We start from the raw sequence: 12,108 nt of genomic DNA on the forward strand, positions 1-12,108 counted from the left end.
ATCTTCTGATGGATTTGCGGGTGAACAAATAAGCTTGTAAATCTTACCTTCCTCTCACAGCTCGATGTCCGTTATGCAGATTAGCATGCTAGTATTTTGAGACCTGCCTCCTCTGCTCGCTTCTAAGCCATGTGTATAGTAGGACAGGGAGCTGGGTCATCAAGTACTTATAGACGGTGAGTTCCAAGAATTATTCTCCTCACCACTCTCCTTCTCTCCGGTCTACTCTCCTCACGCCTTGAAGTCGCAAATATGGTCCAAAGTATCGCTCTCCCAGTCCTGGCTTTGGCCGGTGCTGCAATGGCTGCATGCCCTTTGTCAGTTGAGATTACCGGTGCTAAACACCATGTTGCTCAGGTTGCAGTGACGAACACAGGAGCTGAAACACTCACTGTGTTCAAGGGAAACACTGTCTTCAGTAGTCATGCTACCAAGGATTTGTTGGTGACTGCCGGTATGTCACATTAGTTACCATTTTAGGGACAAGCACTAATGTTCATAGATGGAGTCGCTCTTCCTTTTGAGGGTGTGGTTGTCAACTACCGACGTACCGGCCTTACCCAGGATATGTTCCAAGTCATCGCACCAGGAGAGACCATCACAGCTTCAGTGAATGTGGCCAAGAGCTACAGACTCGGTGGTATCTCCAAGGCCAAGATTACAGCTATCCAAGGCTTCAAATACGTCACTGGATCTGTGGCTCCAACCACCGCTGCTGATCTCACATTCTGTGAGAGTGCCGCTTCAAGCACTGTTGCCATCACTCCAGATCAGAGTATTGCTGAGGCGTAAGTTTCTCTACTTCTTATTGTCACGCCAATGGCAACTTCACAAAAGCCCAACTAAGTCTGAAACTCGGATCATGACTGACATGTTCTTCTAGTGAGCACATCTCCAAGCGCAGCCCCGAGGAGACCAGCAACTCCCGCATCAAGAAGCGAGCAATCACATACAATTCTTGCTCCGCCTCCCAAACATCCGCCCTAACCACCAGCGTCTCCCACGCCATCTCCATGTCCAAGGCCGCCTACACCGCCGCCGCCACCGGCGCCTACTACTTCACCACCTGGTTCAAGTCCACCTCGCAAGAGTCCGCCGTCCGCGTGATCTACAATGACGTAGCCAACGTGCAGACCACCTCCCCCAAGATCTACTGCACAGACGTCTACAGCGACTGCACTGACGGAACTGCGCTGCTGTATACCGTTCCTAGCGCTAACACTATTGTGCCTTGCCCGAATAATGGATTCTGGGGGTTCCCTGAGTATGCGTCGACTTGTGCGAATGATGATTATGATCGCGCGGGGTCGATTCTGCATGAGATGACTCACTTGTATGGTACTACTGATTGGGCTTATGGACCGACTGCTGCGAAGGCTTTGACGGCTGCTAAGGCGGCTCAGAATGCGGATACGTATGAGATGTATGCTGGGAGTGTGAGATTGGGCGGTTGCAGCTCTTAGATGAGGATTGTGAATCAGTGTCGGGGAATTGTGAGGTCTGGAGATTGGGATTGTTGATGTGATTCATGAGAGGACTAGGATGGGTGGAAACTTTCTTGGTTAGCATTATGCATTTGCGAGAAACCTCGCTCAGCAAAAGCATTCTCGCCTGGACCGGGCTTATCTATTCAAGTCATCCATTTAAAAATCTGAATTGGACGTTTATAAAGTGTTTCTATGACTAGCTTGCTTTCAGTGACCACTGACCAGACATCCGGTGATGTTAGTGTGCATTCAGCTACCACTGCACTTGCTGGGTCTCGCTTACGCTTCTGATATGAAACATTTGTTTTCTTTCTGTAATATCGTTTCTCGTCTTGCATTGTTGTTCCATCCTTTAACAAGTCTAGATGGCATGACTTTCGTAGTTTATTCTTGTCAAAAAACTCGACTAACTGTGTATTGCCACTAAGACACCACTCCAGAGAGCTGCCGCCATCAAAACCATGAGACACGTTTCTTTTGCGTTGAGCGACAAATGGAACACTAATGTCACTTCAAAGTCATCTCCAAGACACCACAGCCAATGTTTTAAAGTATCATGGTCTAAGCATCTACCAGCTTCACCCCTTCCCTGGCCGTCCCAAAAACGCCAAAGCCCCAACAACAAGTGCATCCACTCCCGTCTTCAACGTAGGCTGCACAGCCGGCGCAAAATACGCACTATGATTGATAGGAATCTCATCCAGCTTCCCCTCACTCTCCTTCTCCTTCCAAGTCTCCGGGTCCACCCCTCCAAAAATCCAATAACAATACGGCACACCCCTCCCACCCTCCGCCTTCGGATTCGGCGCCTCCGTCGCCAGAATCGCAAAATCCTCGCTTCCTCCCAAAAGGCCAGAGTTAGGATTGTGCTTTTCGCCGAAATAGTCATTGAAAGATGTTGAGACTTTTTCGGTGGTCTCAGCGTCGTTGATTGTGAATGGAAATGAGGAAGTGGGGTGCCATGAAGGAGGTTGGGGACTTCCTGAGGCGTCGCATTCGGCGGAGACGATGCGTTTGATGGCTGAGAGGACGCGGGTTCGGGTGGTGGGTGAGGTGGTGCGGATGTTGAGTTTGAGGATGGCGGAGGAAGCGATGATATTTTCGGTTTGGCCGGCTTGGATGCTGCCGACTGTTACGACGGCTGCTTCTCTGGGATCGACTTCTGAGGGGATATTAGCATGCTATTTTGGAAGTATGTGGTGGAAGGAATCGCCACCCCGATCGCTGTTGCAAGGACAGAGAATACATTTTCCGCATCTAATGGTTCAGATGGCTCAACACTTAAGACAATGTTCGCAACATACCTCTTGAAACGACAGTCTGCAATCTCACCACAATGTGAGAAGCGAGCACAACCGGATCAATCGTCCTGTCTTCACAATGGTCAGCTCTCGGAACACCAAATTCCAATATCAAGCTCTCGTTCATCCAAGACCATCCAAAGCCAAGAACTCTCTTCTGATGTAAGATCCAAGTTCTCGTGTGGTCAACAAGACCAATCGAGAAAGGGTGCGTACGTGGTTGACTTGCATGCCCTCCCCTTCCAAATACTTCAACCTTAAAACTATCTGCTGCACTTGCAAAATTCCCAACTCTAGTCCCAACCTCTCCGGCAGCCTATGGTGAGCATATAGTCAGTACAAGGACTTATATCACTCCGATTACGAACAATAAACCTTGAGAACAATTCCCCTCTCAACACGTAAACTAAATACCCTAAAACACTCCAACAAGTTGAACTTGGAAGCCAAGAAACCGACGACAACTCGAATAACAGGACCAAAGAAAGAAACTCTCACAAAAGGCATAACATGCTGCCCCAACACCACATCCGGAACCGGACACCCATGCCTCTCCATATCATATAACCCATCCTCAACCATCGCCCTCGCCCCCGCCCCCCTCTCCTCATTCGGCTGAAACAAAACCACCAACGTCCCCCTCCACTCATCCCTCGCCTCGCTCAGCGTAGTCGTCGCCGCCAACATACACGCAACATGCATATCATGTCCACAAGCATGCATAACCGGCTTCTCGACTCCATCCTCCACATCGACTTCAGTCTTCTCGCTCGCGTAGGGAAGGCCGGTGAGTTCTTTGACGGGAAGAGCGTCCGTGTCGGCGCGGAGGAGGACCGTGGGTCCGGGCCCGTTGGTGAGGAATCCGATGAGGCCGGTGCCGCCTATGGAGTTGCGGATTGTGAAGGAGGGGAGGGTGCGGAGGTGGGTGGCTGCTGTGGTGGAGGCGAGGTGTTCTTGGAGGGAGAGGCCGGGGTTTTGGTGGAGGGTTTTGTAGAGGGTTTCGAAGGGGGTGAGGTCGGGGCGGTATTTCTCTAGGATGGCTTTGGGCTCCATATTGAGGGGATTGTTTATTTAGTTGAAAGTACCTAGGATTACCTGATGTTGTGGTTTGTGCTGGACTTATTGTTATTGCTTATATATTATAATATATGTTTTAATCTGGGACAATTGATTGGTGGAGTAAGCTTTGATATTGTGATTGTGACATGCTAAAGAGTATTATCAAGCTATCAGATACTCTTGAGCTCGATGATGTCGATGTCATTGTTTCCCCGCGCTGAGGGACCAGCCGAAAGGTGGGGTGAGCGAAGCGAAGAAGCGAGGGGTAGAAAGGGGGCGAGGAACGTGACATCGAAGAAAAACAACAACAGCAACCAAATATTGAGAGTCAAGAAGAACCTTGAACATTTGACTGATTATAAAAGGTAGGTCAAATTATCAATAGAAAGAATTCGACCAATTACAACCCCAGAATTGGGATCCAATCCATAACTTTACCTTACCGTATTCGTATCGCAGCTGTCACATCACGAAACTCTCTTAATGCCATCCACAGCTTCCCTGAACCAGATGCCGAATCATTTTATCCCAGCAATTAAAATTATGAGAATCCCTCACTCAATCAACAACCAATAACAAGTAGAGCAGCATCACCCGCCCGTTCACTCGTTGGAAGAGAAAGTTTTTGTTGCACATCGCAGAACCCTCGCTTTCGCTTTCGTTCCCGTTTCGCGTTGTCTCTCGCTCTCTCCTCGCTTCCCGCTTCCCGCTTCCCGCCCCGTTTTCTCGTTTTCTGAATACGGTATCCGGAGTCCGATATCCGACAATCCCCCAATACTGTAATCACAAATACGTATACGACATTTGATAGGCTGAAATGATGGTTAGGTGGTTCGTTGGATCGGATGATTGGATAGGATTAGATTGGTGGGGTATTCAAGCTTGCGGGATGTGGTGAGAGGGGACCTCGTTTTCGTGTTGTGTTTTGTTTTGTGTTGTGTTGGACTTGTATGGTATGTACAGGCTCGGGTTTCGGGTTGGGAGGTGACAGGTCGGATGATTTGGAGTTTTGCTTAGAGGGATCAGATATGCAGGAAGCTCTTCGGGAAGTAAATAATATTGTTAAAATTGTTGGACTGAACCGTTGCGGAGTACGATCATACATTGCGATCGACGTCGAGGGCGGTAGTGGTTCGAATTCAAGCATATTCTGAGCTCTCCAGGTTGTTGATATTTGATCGGATACACATATATGGTGGACCCGCTTGACGGCATATCTGCATTGTATGTGTCTATGTACTTCTGATTCTGTACGATTTCTCTTCTTTCGTTCTGTTCCGTATCGAGTAGAGCAACTATCGATGACGGCTGCCCTAACATCGAGATGCGAAAAGTTGCGCGTGCACTACGCTGCAACTTTCCTTGGATCAGAATCTCATCACTATCTGCAAGCCTTCCTACCGTCTATACTCCCTATGTCTATCCCTCCCACTCCCACCATCCCTATCCCTATCTCTTTCTCTTTCCCTTTCCTTCTCCCTCCTATATCCCCCACCACCCCTCTCCTCCCTCCTCTCCCTCTCCCTCTCCTTCTCCCTCTTATACTCCCCCGCCTTCGGCCTCCTCTCCCCTCCACCAAATCCTCCTCCACCTCCTCCTCTCCCACCACCTCCCCCAGGATTCAACCTCTTAACATCACTCTTCTGCACCCACGCCCCCAATTCCTCCGCACCATCCAACTCCTTCGCTCCCAGCCCAAGTAAATTCTGCCTCCTCTTAACCTCCCTCTTCTTTGTATCCGCATTCTTCTCTCCTTTCCAGCCCATGCCTCGTAGTAGAGCGGCGCCAAATTCTTCGACGGGGATACGCTCGTAGTCTTCTAGAGAGGAAGGGTCGGGTGCGGATGCGACGGCGGCTTTGTAGGCTTCTTGTTCGGTGAGAGGGGTGGGGATTACGAGGTCGGGGCGTTTGGTGGTGGATGTTGAGGTGCCGAGGAGGGAGGCGAGGGCTTCTTCGTCTGCGGTGACAGGTGCTGGTTTGGAGGTTTGTGCTGCCTCGAGTTCTCGTAGGTTCTCCATAGATTCGGGTTTAGGTGCAGATTCATTGTCCTGTCCTTCCGCTTGCCCACCAGGTCCATCAGACTCCTCCGTCCTCGCCCGTTTCCTGACACTCAAGCCCCACTGAATTTCTCCATCATTTCCATTCACCACATCCACGCCCTCTTTCTTCCCACTTTCCTTCCCCTCGGTCTCCCTCCTCACACCATCCCTCATAGCCCTCTCCTCCGCAGGCAGTAAATCCTTGCCCGTCCCCCTCTTCCTAGCAGTAGCTTCCGCTCTCCAATCCCTATTCGCCATCTTCTTGATCACCAATTCGCCTCCTTTCCTCCAAACCCCCTCCTCTCTACTCTCATGCCGGATCGCCCCTTCTGAGCCAAACCCTGTGACAGCCTCGTGTGTGTTCTGGCTTCTGTGATCATCTTCGGAATCGCTATCGTGCCCAAAGCCACCTCTTGATCTCTTTCCTAGGTTTGAGGGCGGAGGTTGTGGCTTTGGCTTTGCGCCGGGTTTTGAAGCGCTGGCTTTGGTGGAGAGGGAGAAGCCTTTTATGGCAATTTTGCCAGATGGTGCCGCAGAGGGTTCTTCTTTAGAGGGCGACATTTTGTCGGGAAATATGAGATGCGGATTGTGTGTTGTTGGAAGCAGGCGTTATTGACTGTGAAGGCGGCAACCATGAGATTCTCGCGCCGACCCAACCAGGAAATTTCGAGTTTGCCATGTTTGATAGATTTTGCCGCCACCATTTCAAGGCAAGAGCTCACGTGACCAGACAGAAACAATTTCACATGTCAGACTTCAATCTTCACATCCAGATGAAAGTGCCACAAAAAGCTGTTCATAGAAGTAAGGGGTATTATGTATGTTGCATTTCAATCCTTCCTCTCTGGAGGATGAAAGCATGGCTTATTGCCAATCATCAAAAACACTGTAGCAGCTAAAGAGCGCTGCTCTATCAAGTCGACTTTGACTTTACTCTAACAATGTGATTCCAGCAAGTCAGGCTTCCTAACCATGACCATCCCATCCCATAACCAAAAATCCAAAAAGCATAACCCGACCCATACCAATACATCGCTAACTCGTCAACCCAAACATAATACATCTATTTGCCACTTTGTACACTTGCTGATCCGGTGCTTGCTCGATGAGCATGCCCTTGAGCTGAATTCCCAGCACTTCCGTTCCCATTCCCTGGACTTTGAGCATTTCCAACGACTGCTGCTGCTTGTTGTGCCTGTTGAGCTGCTTTTTGCTGATTTTCTTGCTGCTGTCTCAGCATCTGAGCATATAATTGTGGTGTACCCTGTGCAGCATTGGTCATAGCATTCATTCCTGCAGCAATAGCATTCCCTCCTGCAGCAGCGTTCATTGCACTTTGTGCAAATCCTTGTCTCTGCTGTTGATGATGTTGTTGTTGCGCGAGAATGGTTTTGGAAAGGTTGGTCTGGATCATGTTCGTAATCTGCTCGTTGGTAGCATTCGGGTATTTCTGCTTGATCTGGTGTTCGAGCATCGAGATGTGTGACGTTGTGGCACCGTTGGGAGGCTGAAGAGGATTTTGGCCCATCCGTGGGGAGCCAGCATGGCCTTGGTTGGGAGATGGACCGTGAGAGTTGGCTGGCGGTGTTGAGACTCCATTTGTGTTTGGATTGTATGGAGGCATCATGTTGGTTGGCATTGGGAATCCAGGTTGGGGCATACCATTCATACGTTGAGGGGAGTTGTGCATCTGAGCTGGTTGGCCAGGAATTTGGCCTTGTTGTTGTAAACGAATGGCTTGTTGATGTTGCGAAATTTGCTGAGCACGGCTAACGAGTCCGACATCCAAGACCGGGTTTGGTAATGGCATTTGTCCTTGCATCTGAGCTGTTGGAACACCGTTCATGGGCATTTGAGGAACACGAAGATTATTTGGCATAGATTGGCCGGGCATTTGAGGGGGCATGGGGCGAGGCCTGTTCTGACCAGGGACAGCGAGGTTTTGGCCACTCTGAGGAGCTGAGCCATTCATAGGCATTGATGCATTGGCCGGTCGAGGGACTCCATTTGGCAGTCCAGGTTGTTGTGGATTGGCTGGATTCCTTCCTGGCTGTTGTTGCATGGTGGCGTTTGCCTTTCGAATGTTAGTAAATGTGATAGGATATATGTTAAAGAAATGATGAATTTACTCTTCGTGCTGCTTCCTGCCGCTGTTGCATCTGCAACATTCGCTCGCGGAATTGCTCTTCGCGCTCGTATTTCAACTTGCTGAAGTCTTGAGGAGTAGTTGCGAGGAGATTACGGTTGGCATTCGGAGCTTCATTGGCCTTTCGCATTGCGGCCATACCTTGAGCATGAGCCTGTTTTTGAGCACTAGTCTCACGCTTTTTGGCCAGTTTCCTCATCGCATCGACTATGGTGAGATGCCTTTGGTTCCTCCGACGCTCAACTCGAATGCTGGTGGTGGGTCTTCTTCGTGGAGCCTGCTGTACTTGACCATTTGCATTAGGTTGTGGTGGAGCTACGTTGTTCTGCGCCGTTACGTTGCGATTAGCAGCGTCGATACGGGAGGTATATGCTCTGAAGTAGTGCGTTTTCTGCATATCAGCGGGCAGGCCTTCAAGATGGATCCATCGCTCGAAACATTCCCATGGAGTTCGGCGTTCCGCACCGGTGACATAAAGAGACTTGCTTCCAAGAAGACTTGAGATTAGCGACCAGTTATAAGAGTAGTCTCGCACGTATCCCTTCAACTCATTATCCTCATCCCAGGTCCACTGGGACGCTATACGAGACTCAAAGAAGCTTTGAAGTGGCATCTGAAATTCCGATGGTGGTCTGAATTGATGCGAGGAATGGATGCGATCGCGGATATGCTTGTGTTCGGGATTGAACAATGCAACGTCTGTTTTCTCGGGGGGGAGGATCGGTCGTTTTGTTTGCTGCTCTCCAAATACCACGTGATCATCATCATCATCTTCAAGCTCGTACTCGAATCTGCTCTTCTTCCTGGGAGGTTCCGCAGTCTTGAGCTCCAACCGACCTTCAACGTACTTGCTCAGTGGTAAGGCAGGTCGCTTCCAGAACCGATCAGGATCAATATCTGAAGTAGGCAAATCTGCTCGGGGCACTCGCAGCGGTGCACCATACATGGGAAGTTCCTCCAGGAGTTTGTCGGTTGTGGGCGATCTTCGAAGACCGAAGACAACATCATCGTCCTGCAGCGCAAAAATGGCAGTGGGAGCAACCGTTTCAAGTAAATTCAGTCGTGGTTCTTCATCAAAATCATCCATTGGTGAATCAAACTCGCCCGAAGCCACGAGATCTGGCGTTGGATGAGTGCCTGCTTGGCTGGTAACATCTCCCATCTCCACGTCTTTTGAGGGATCTGTAATAGGAGGTGATGTCGCGTGCACCTGAAGGAACTTCCTGTCCTCTTTGTTAGTTTCCCACCATTCCACGCAGGCATATGCTAGATTCCTGGCAACTGTGCCCTTCCATTTACGTTCTTCTCGGAAATCGGTACGCATCCATTTTGCTTCCTGCAGGAGAAGATCCCAGTGGCCAGTTTGTCGGATGGGTTCCGCTGATCGTTTGGGTTGTCTCAATGTCCACTTGTTGGCGGACTGCAAGTTGTAGATACGCTTGAGGACCTTTGATGTCTGATTTTCGCAAATGGGAACATAAGCGTTGGCAGTCGTGATTGTCTTATGGGCGGTCTGCAGGATAGCATCCAAGGGCCGGCTTTTGTCTGTTGATGCCGTAGCGAGGAACAGTGGCATGAAATAATCATCCTTTAGTGCCTGAGATGGCGAAGCATTTGCCACCAGAGAGCTTTCAGGAGCAGCTGCTTTTGGTGGTCGTCCTGGAAAAACTACAGTAGAAAGTTTGCTCCTTTCCTTTTCCTTGGCTTTCTCAGCCAAACTTCTGACACGAGTGCCTGGAGATTGCGGAGTCGTGCTTCTTGATGGAGAGTGGGAATTTCCTGCCGAATCTGACGCTGTGCTAGGTTTAGGTGTCTCTCCCAGAATTTCAGACACTGATTTGTGGCGCATGGCCCCCGAAGCCACCCTTGTGGTCATTCGCTCTAGCACTGGTGTAGGAGCAGGTATTGGTGGTGTTCTTCGCGGGGTCGCAGAAGGAGTAGCAGATGATGCATTCGATTCATTTGCTGGATTCGGCCCTGATTCCGATGGATTTGCAATAGCAGGTGAAGCCACTGGGGTCTCGACGACAGGTGCGCTCTCAAATGAGTCCTTGATAGTTGTTTTGTCAACATCCATCGCATCAGCATTTGGCGTGATATCCTCCTCTGCCTCAGAGTCAGGGACCTCCGGTTGTTTTCCTTGCAAATCCTTGGGTTCGGGTGCAGAAGTCTTAGGAGTAGTTATGACTTTGTCCTCAGGAGTAGGGACGCCAACGACTTCATCGTCGTCCTCAACAATATCTTGAACGACCTCGCTGGCTTCCTCTATGAGTCTACCTGTATCCCCTTCATTCACATCAGTCTGAATGGCTTGTGAATCACCAGCTTGCCCAGCAGAAATACCAGCCTGTTCAGAAAGAGACTGGTCATCAGGACCATTGTCCTTCATTATCTCCGCCGTGGAAACGTCGATTTGTGCCTGCAACAACCTGTCGTGCTCCTCTTTCTCGGCCTCTTCCTCTGCTGTCCGCTTTATCGCTGGTGGAGTTGAAGCATCATCGTCCTTGTTGTTAAGTTTTTCGGCGTCGTACCTTGATTCATGCTCTGGACTTGTGTCAGTTGACGCCTCGTGCATTGCTGGCGTCGTAGCAGAGTTGGCATCGATGGTGGAGCCCGGGGATGAAAGTACATCTGCGTTCCGTACAACATCTCGAGGCGGGTTGATCAACAGGCGTCCACTTTGTTCCTGTCTCTGCTCCCGAGCTTCCTTCGCTTCTCGCATACGTTTCTCCTGCACATCCTTGGGAGGCAAGTGTGCCGTAACTGCTTTGTGGTGCTCATCCAACGATCCCAAGCCCTGAATCAACTGTCCTGGTAAATTCGCTGCATCTTCCGCGGATATGGGCATCGCCTTCCTTGGATCGACACCGGGGCTGTTCGGTCTGCTCTCTACTTTGGTCAATATTCTGTCACTCTCCAGCGCTGATTTTGGGGCCGGTTCCTCCGGAGCCGATGGCTGTGTTTCGGTTGCATTCTCAAAAGTCTCCTCAACTATCTCATCCAGCACTGCGGATGCCTCTGCAGGAAGATCGGTCTGCGAGCCCTTCGAAGTCGATCTTTGCATTGGTAATCCTTGAACAGTTCCTGAATTCGCATTCGAGTCTCCTCCAAGTTCGGTGGCAGTAGGTGTTGGTGTTGCTGTTCCAACATCACTCTTGGGCGTAGCTGCCCGGCTCTTCCTGGATCTCGAGCCATCACGCTGACCCTTTGATGCCTTGCGTGGTTTATCTGCGGGTCTTCCATCGGGACTGGCTTTGCGGGAGGACGTTTTCTGCTTCGAGGCATCGGATCTCAGTTGTCGACGCGTTGGAAGGTTTGACTCGTCGAACAGCCGGTCTCTGTGAACATGTGAATTAGCAAACTGACACGTGCTTAAGGAACAACGGCCTCGACCGGGTTGAAAGTCGGCAGGGAGAGAGTTTGCACGTACTGCAAGATGTCTGTAACTTCGAGAAAGCGTTCTTCTGCAACGGAGGTGGGCGGCGCGTCGGGGTTGGAGAGGTTGGTTTGGGGAAGAGGGCCTTCATGGTCGCAAACGGCAAAGAACTCGCGGAGCTTCCTCTTGCGCGACGTAACAATTCGACTACACCAGTCAGCATCATGATATTGGCATGCATCGATGCGCCCGGACGAGCGCTTTCAAACGATACGGATTGCAGAATTGATTTACCTGAGTTCATTGTGTTTTGATCGTAAAAGCCGTGCGCGGTCGGCGACCCCAACCTCACTCATAATAGAGCGATCGCGACATCCGTTTCACGAGAAAACGGATGCGGTTCCGATGTTAATGGGCACGCTGGAGATGATGCAGATAATTATTTTGATGGAAAGTCGTGGCGTTGCGACGGGGCGATTGATTTTGTTGTTCACCTCTTCGTCTCGCTCTGCCTCGTTGAAGTCCGATGCTCGTTGATGCTGCTGCGCTGCACCGCCTGTGCTTGACAGGCGAGGAGGAGGGCGGCAAGGGGCTAGGCTAGTTCGGGACGGCATATCATTTGAGGAAGAGCCCTGCCAGCCTGCTGGGAGGTTTATATTCACGGCAAACACAGTTTATGTTCATCACTATTGTCTATTTA

General features: G+C 50.4%; 4 protein-coding genes across 4 annotated transcripts; 1 reads left to right on the forward strand and 3 right to left on the reverse strand.

The window, feature by feature from the left end:
• Positions 1-154: 154 nt before the first annotated feature.
• On the forward strand, positions 155-1,672 carry ONS95_002197 (uncharacterized protein). Its single transcript, XM_058495441.1, has 3 exons — positions 155-454; positions 503-788; positions 884-1,672. Exons 1-3 carry the CDS (start codon positions 253-255, stop codon positions 1,461-1,463), a joined length of 1,068 nt encoding a protein of 355 aa, XP_058354169.1. The 5' UTR covers positions 155-252; the 3' UTR covers positions 1,464-1,672.
• Positions 1,673-1,817: 145 nt separating this feature from the next.
• ONS95_002198 (uncharacterized protein) lies at positions 1,818-4,151 on the reverse strand. Its single transcript, XM_058495442.1, has 3 exons — positions 3,287-4,151; positions 2,792-3,104; positions 1,818-2,649 (listed from the first exon to the last, which is right to left on the reverse strand). The coding sequence occupies exons 1-3, from the start codon at positions 3,839-3,841 to the stop codon at positions 2,066-2,068; spliced, it is 1,452 nt and encodes a 483-aa protein (XP_058354170.1). The 5' UTR covers positions 3,842-4,151; the 3' UTR covers positions 1,818-2,065.
• A 1,093-nt stretch (positions 4,152-5,244) lies between these two features.
• Positions 5,245-6,447, reverse strand: ONS95_002199 (uncharacterized protein; the record flags this gene model as incomplete). The annotated part of the gene is made up of 1 exon (XM_058495443.1): positions 5,245-6,447. One exon carries the CDS (start codon positions 6,445-6,447, stop codon positions 5,245-5,247), a length of 1,203 nt encoding a protein of 400 aa, XP_058354171.1.
• Positions 6,448-6,531: 84 nt separating this feature from the next.
• On the reverse strand, positions 6,532-11,917 carry EAF1 (chromatin modification- protein VID21). The gene is made up of 4 exons (XM_058495444.1): positions 11,703-11,917; positions 11,463-11,615; positions 8,016-11,370; positions 6,532-7,960 (listed from the first exon to the last, which is right to left on the reverse strand). The coding sequence occupies exons 1-4, from the start codon at positions 11,762-11,764 to the stop codon at positions 6,950-6,952; spliced, it is 4,581 nt and encodes a 1,526-aa protein (XP_058354172.1). The 5' UTR covers positions 11,765-11,917; the 3' UTR covers positions 6,532-6,949.
• Between the last annotated feature and the right edge of the window lie 191 nt (positions 11,918-12,108).

This window comes from Cadophora gregata, assembly GCF_030347475.1.
Source record: "Cadophora gregata isolate MNR1 chromosome Unknown scaffold_11, whole genome shotgun sequence".
In the NCBI taxonomy this organism is placed as follows: domain Eukaryota; kingdom Fungi; phylum Ascomycota; class Leotiomycetes; order Helotiales; family Ploettnerulaceae; genus Cadophora; species Cadophora gregata.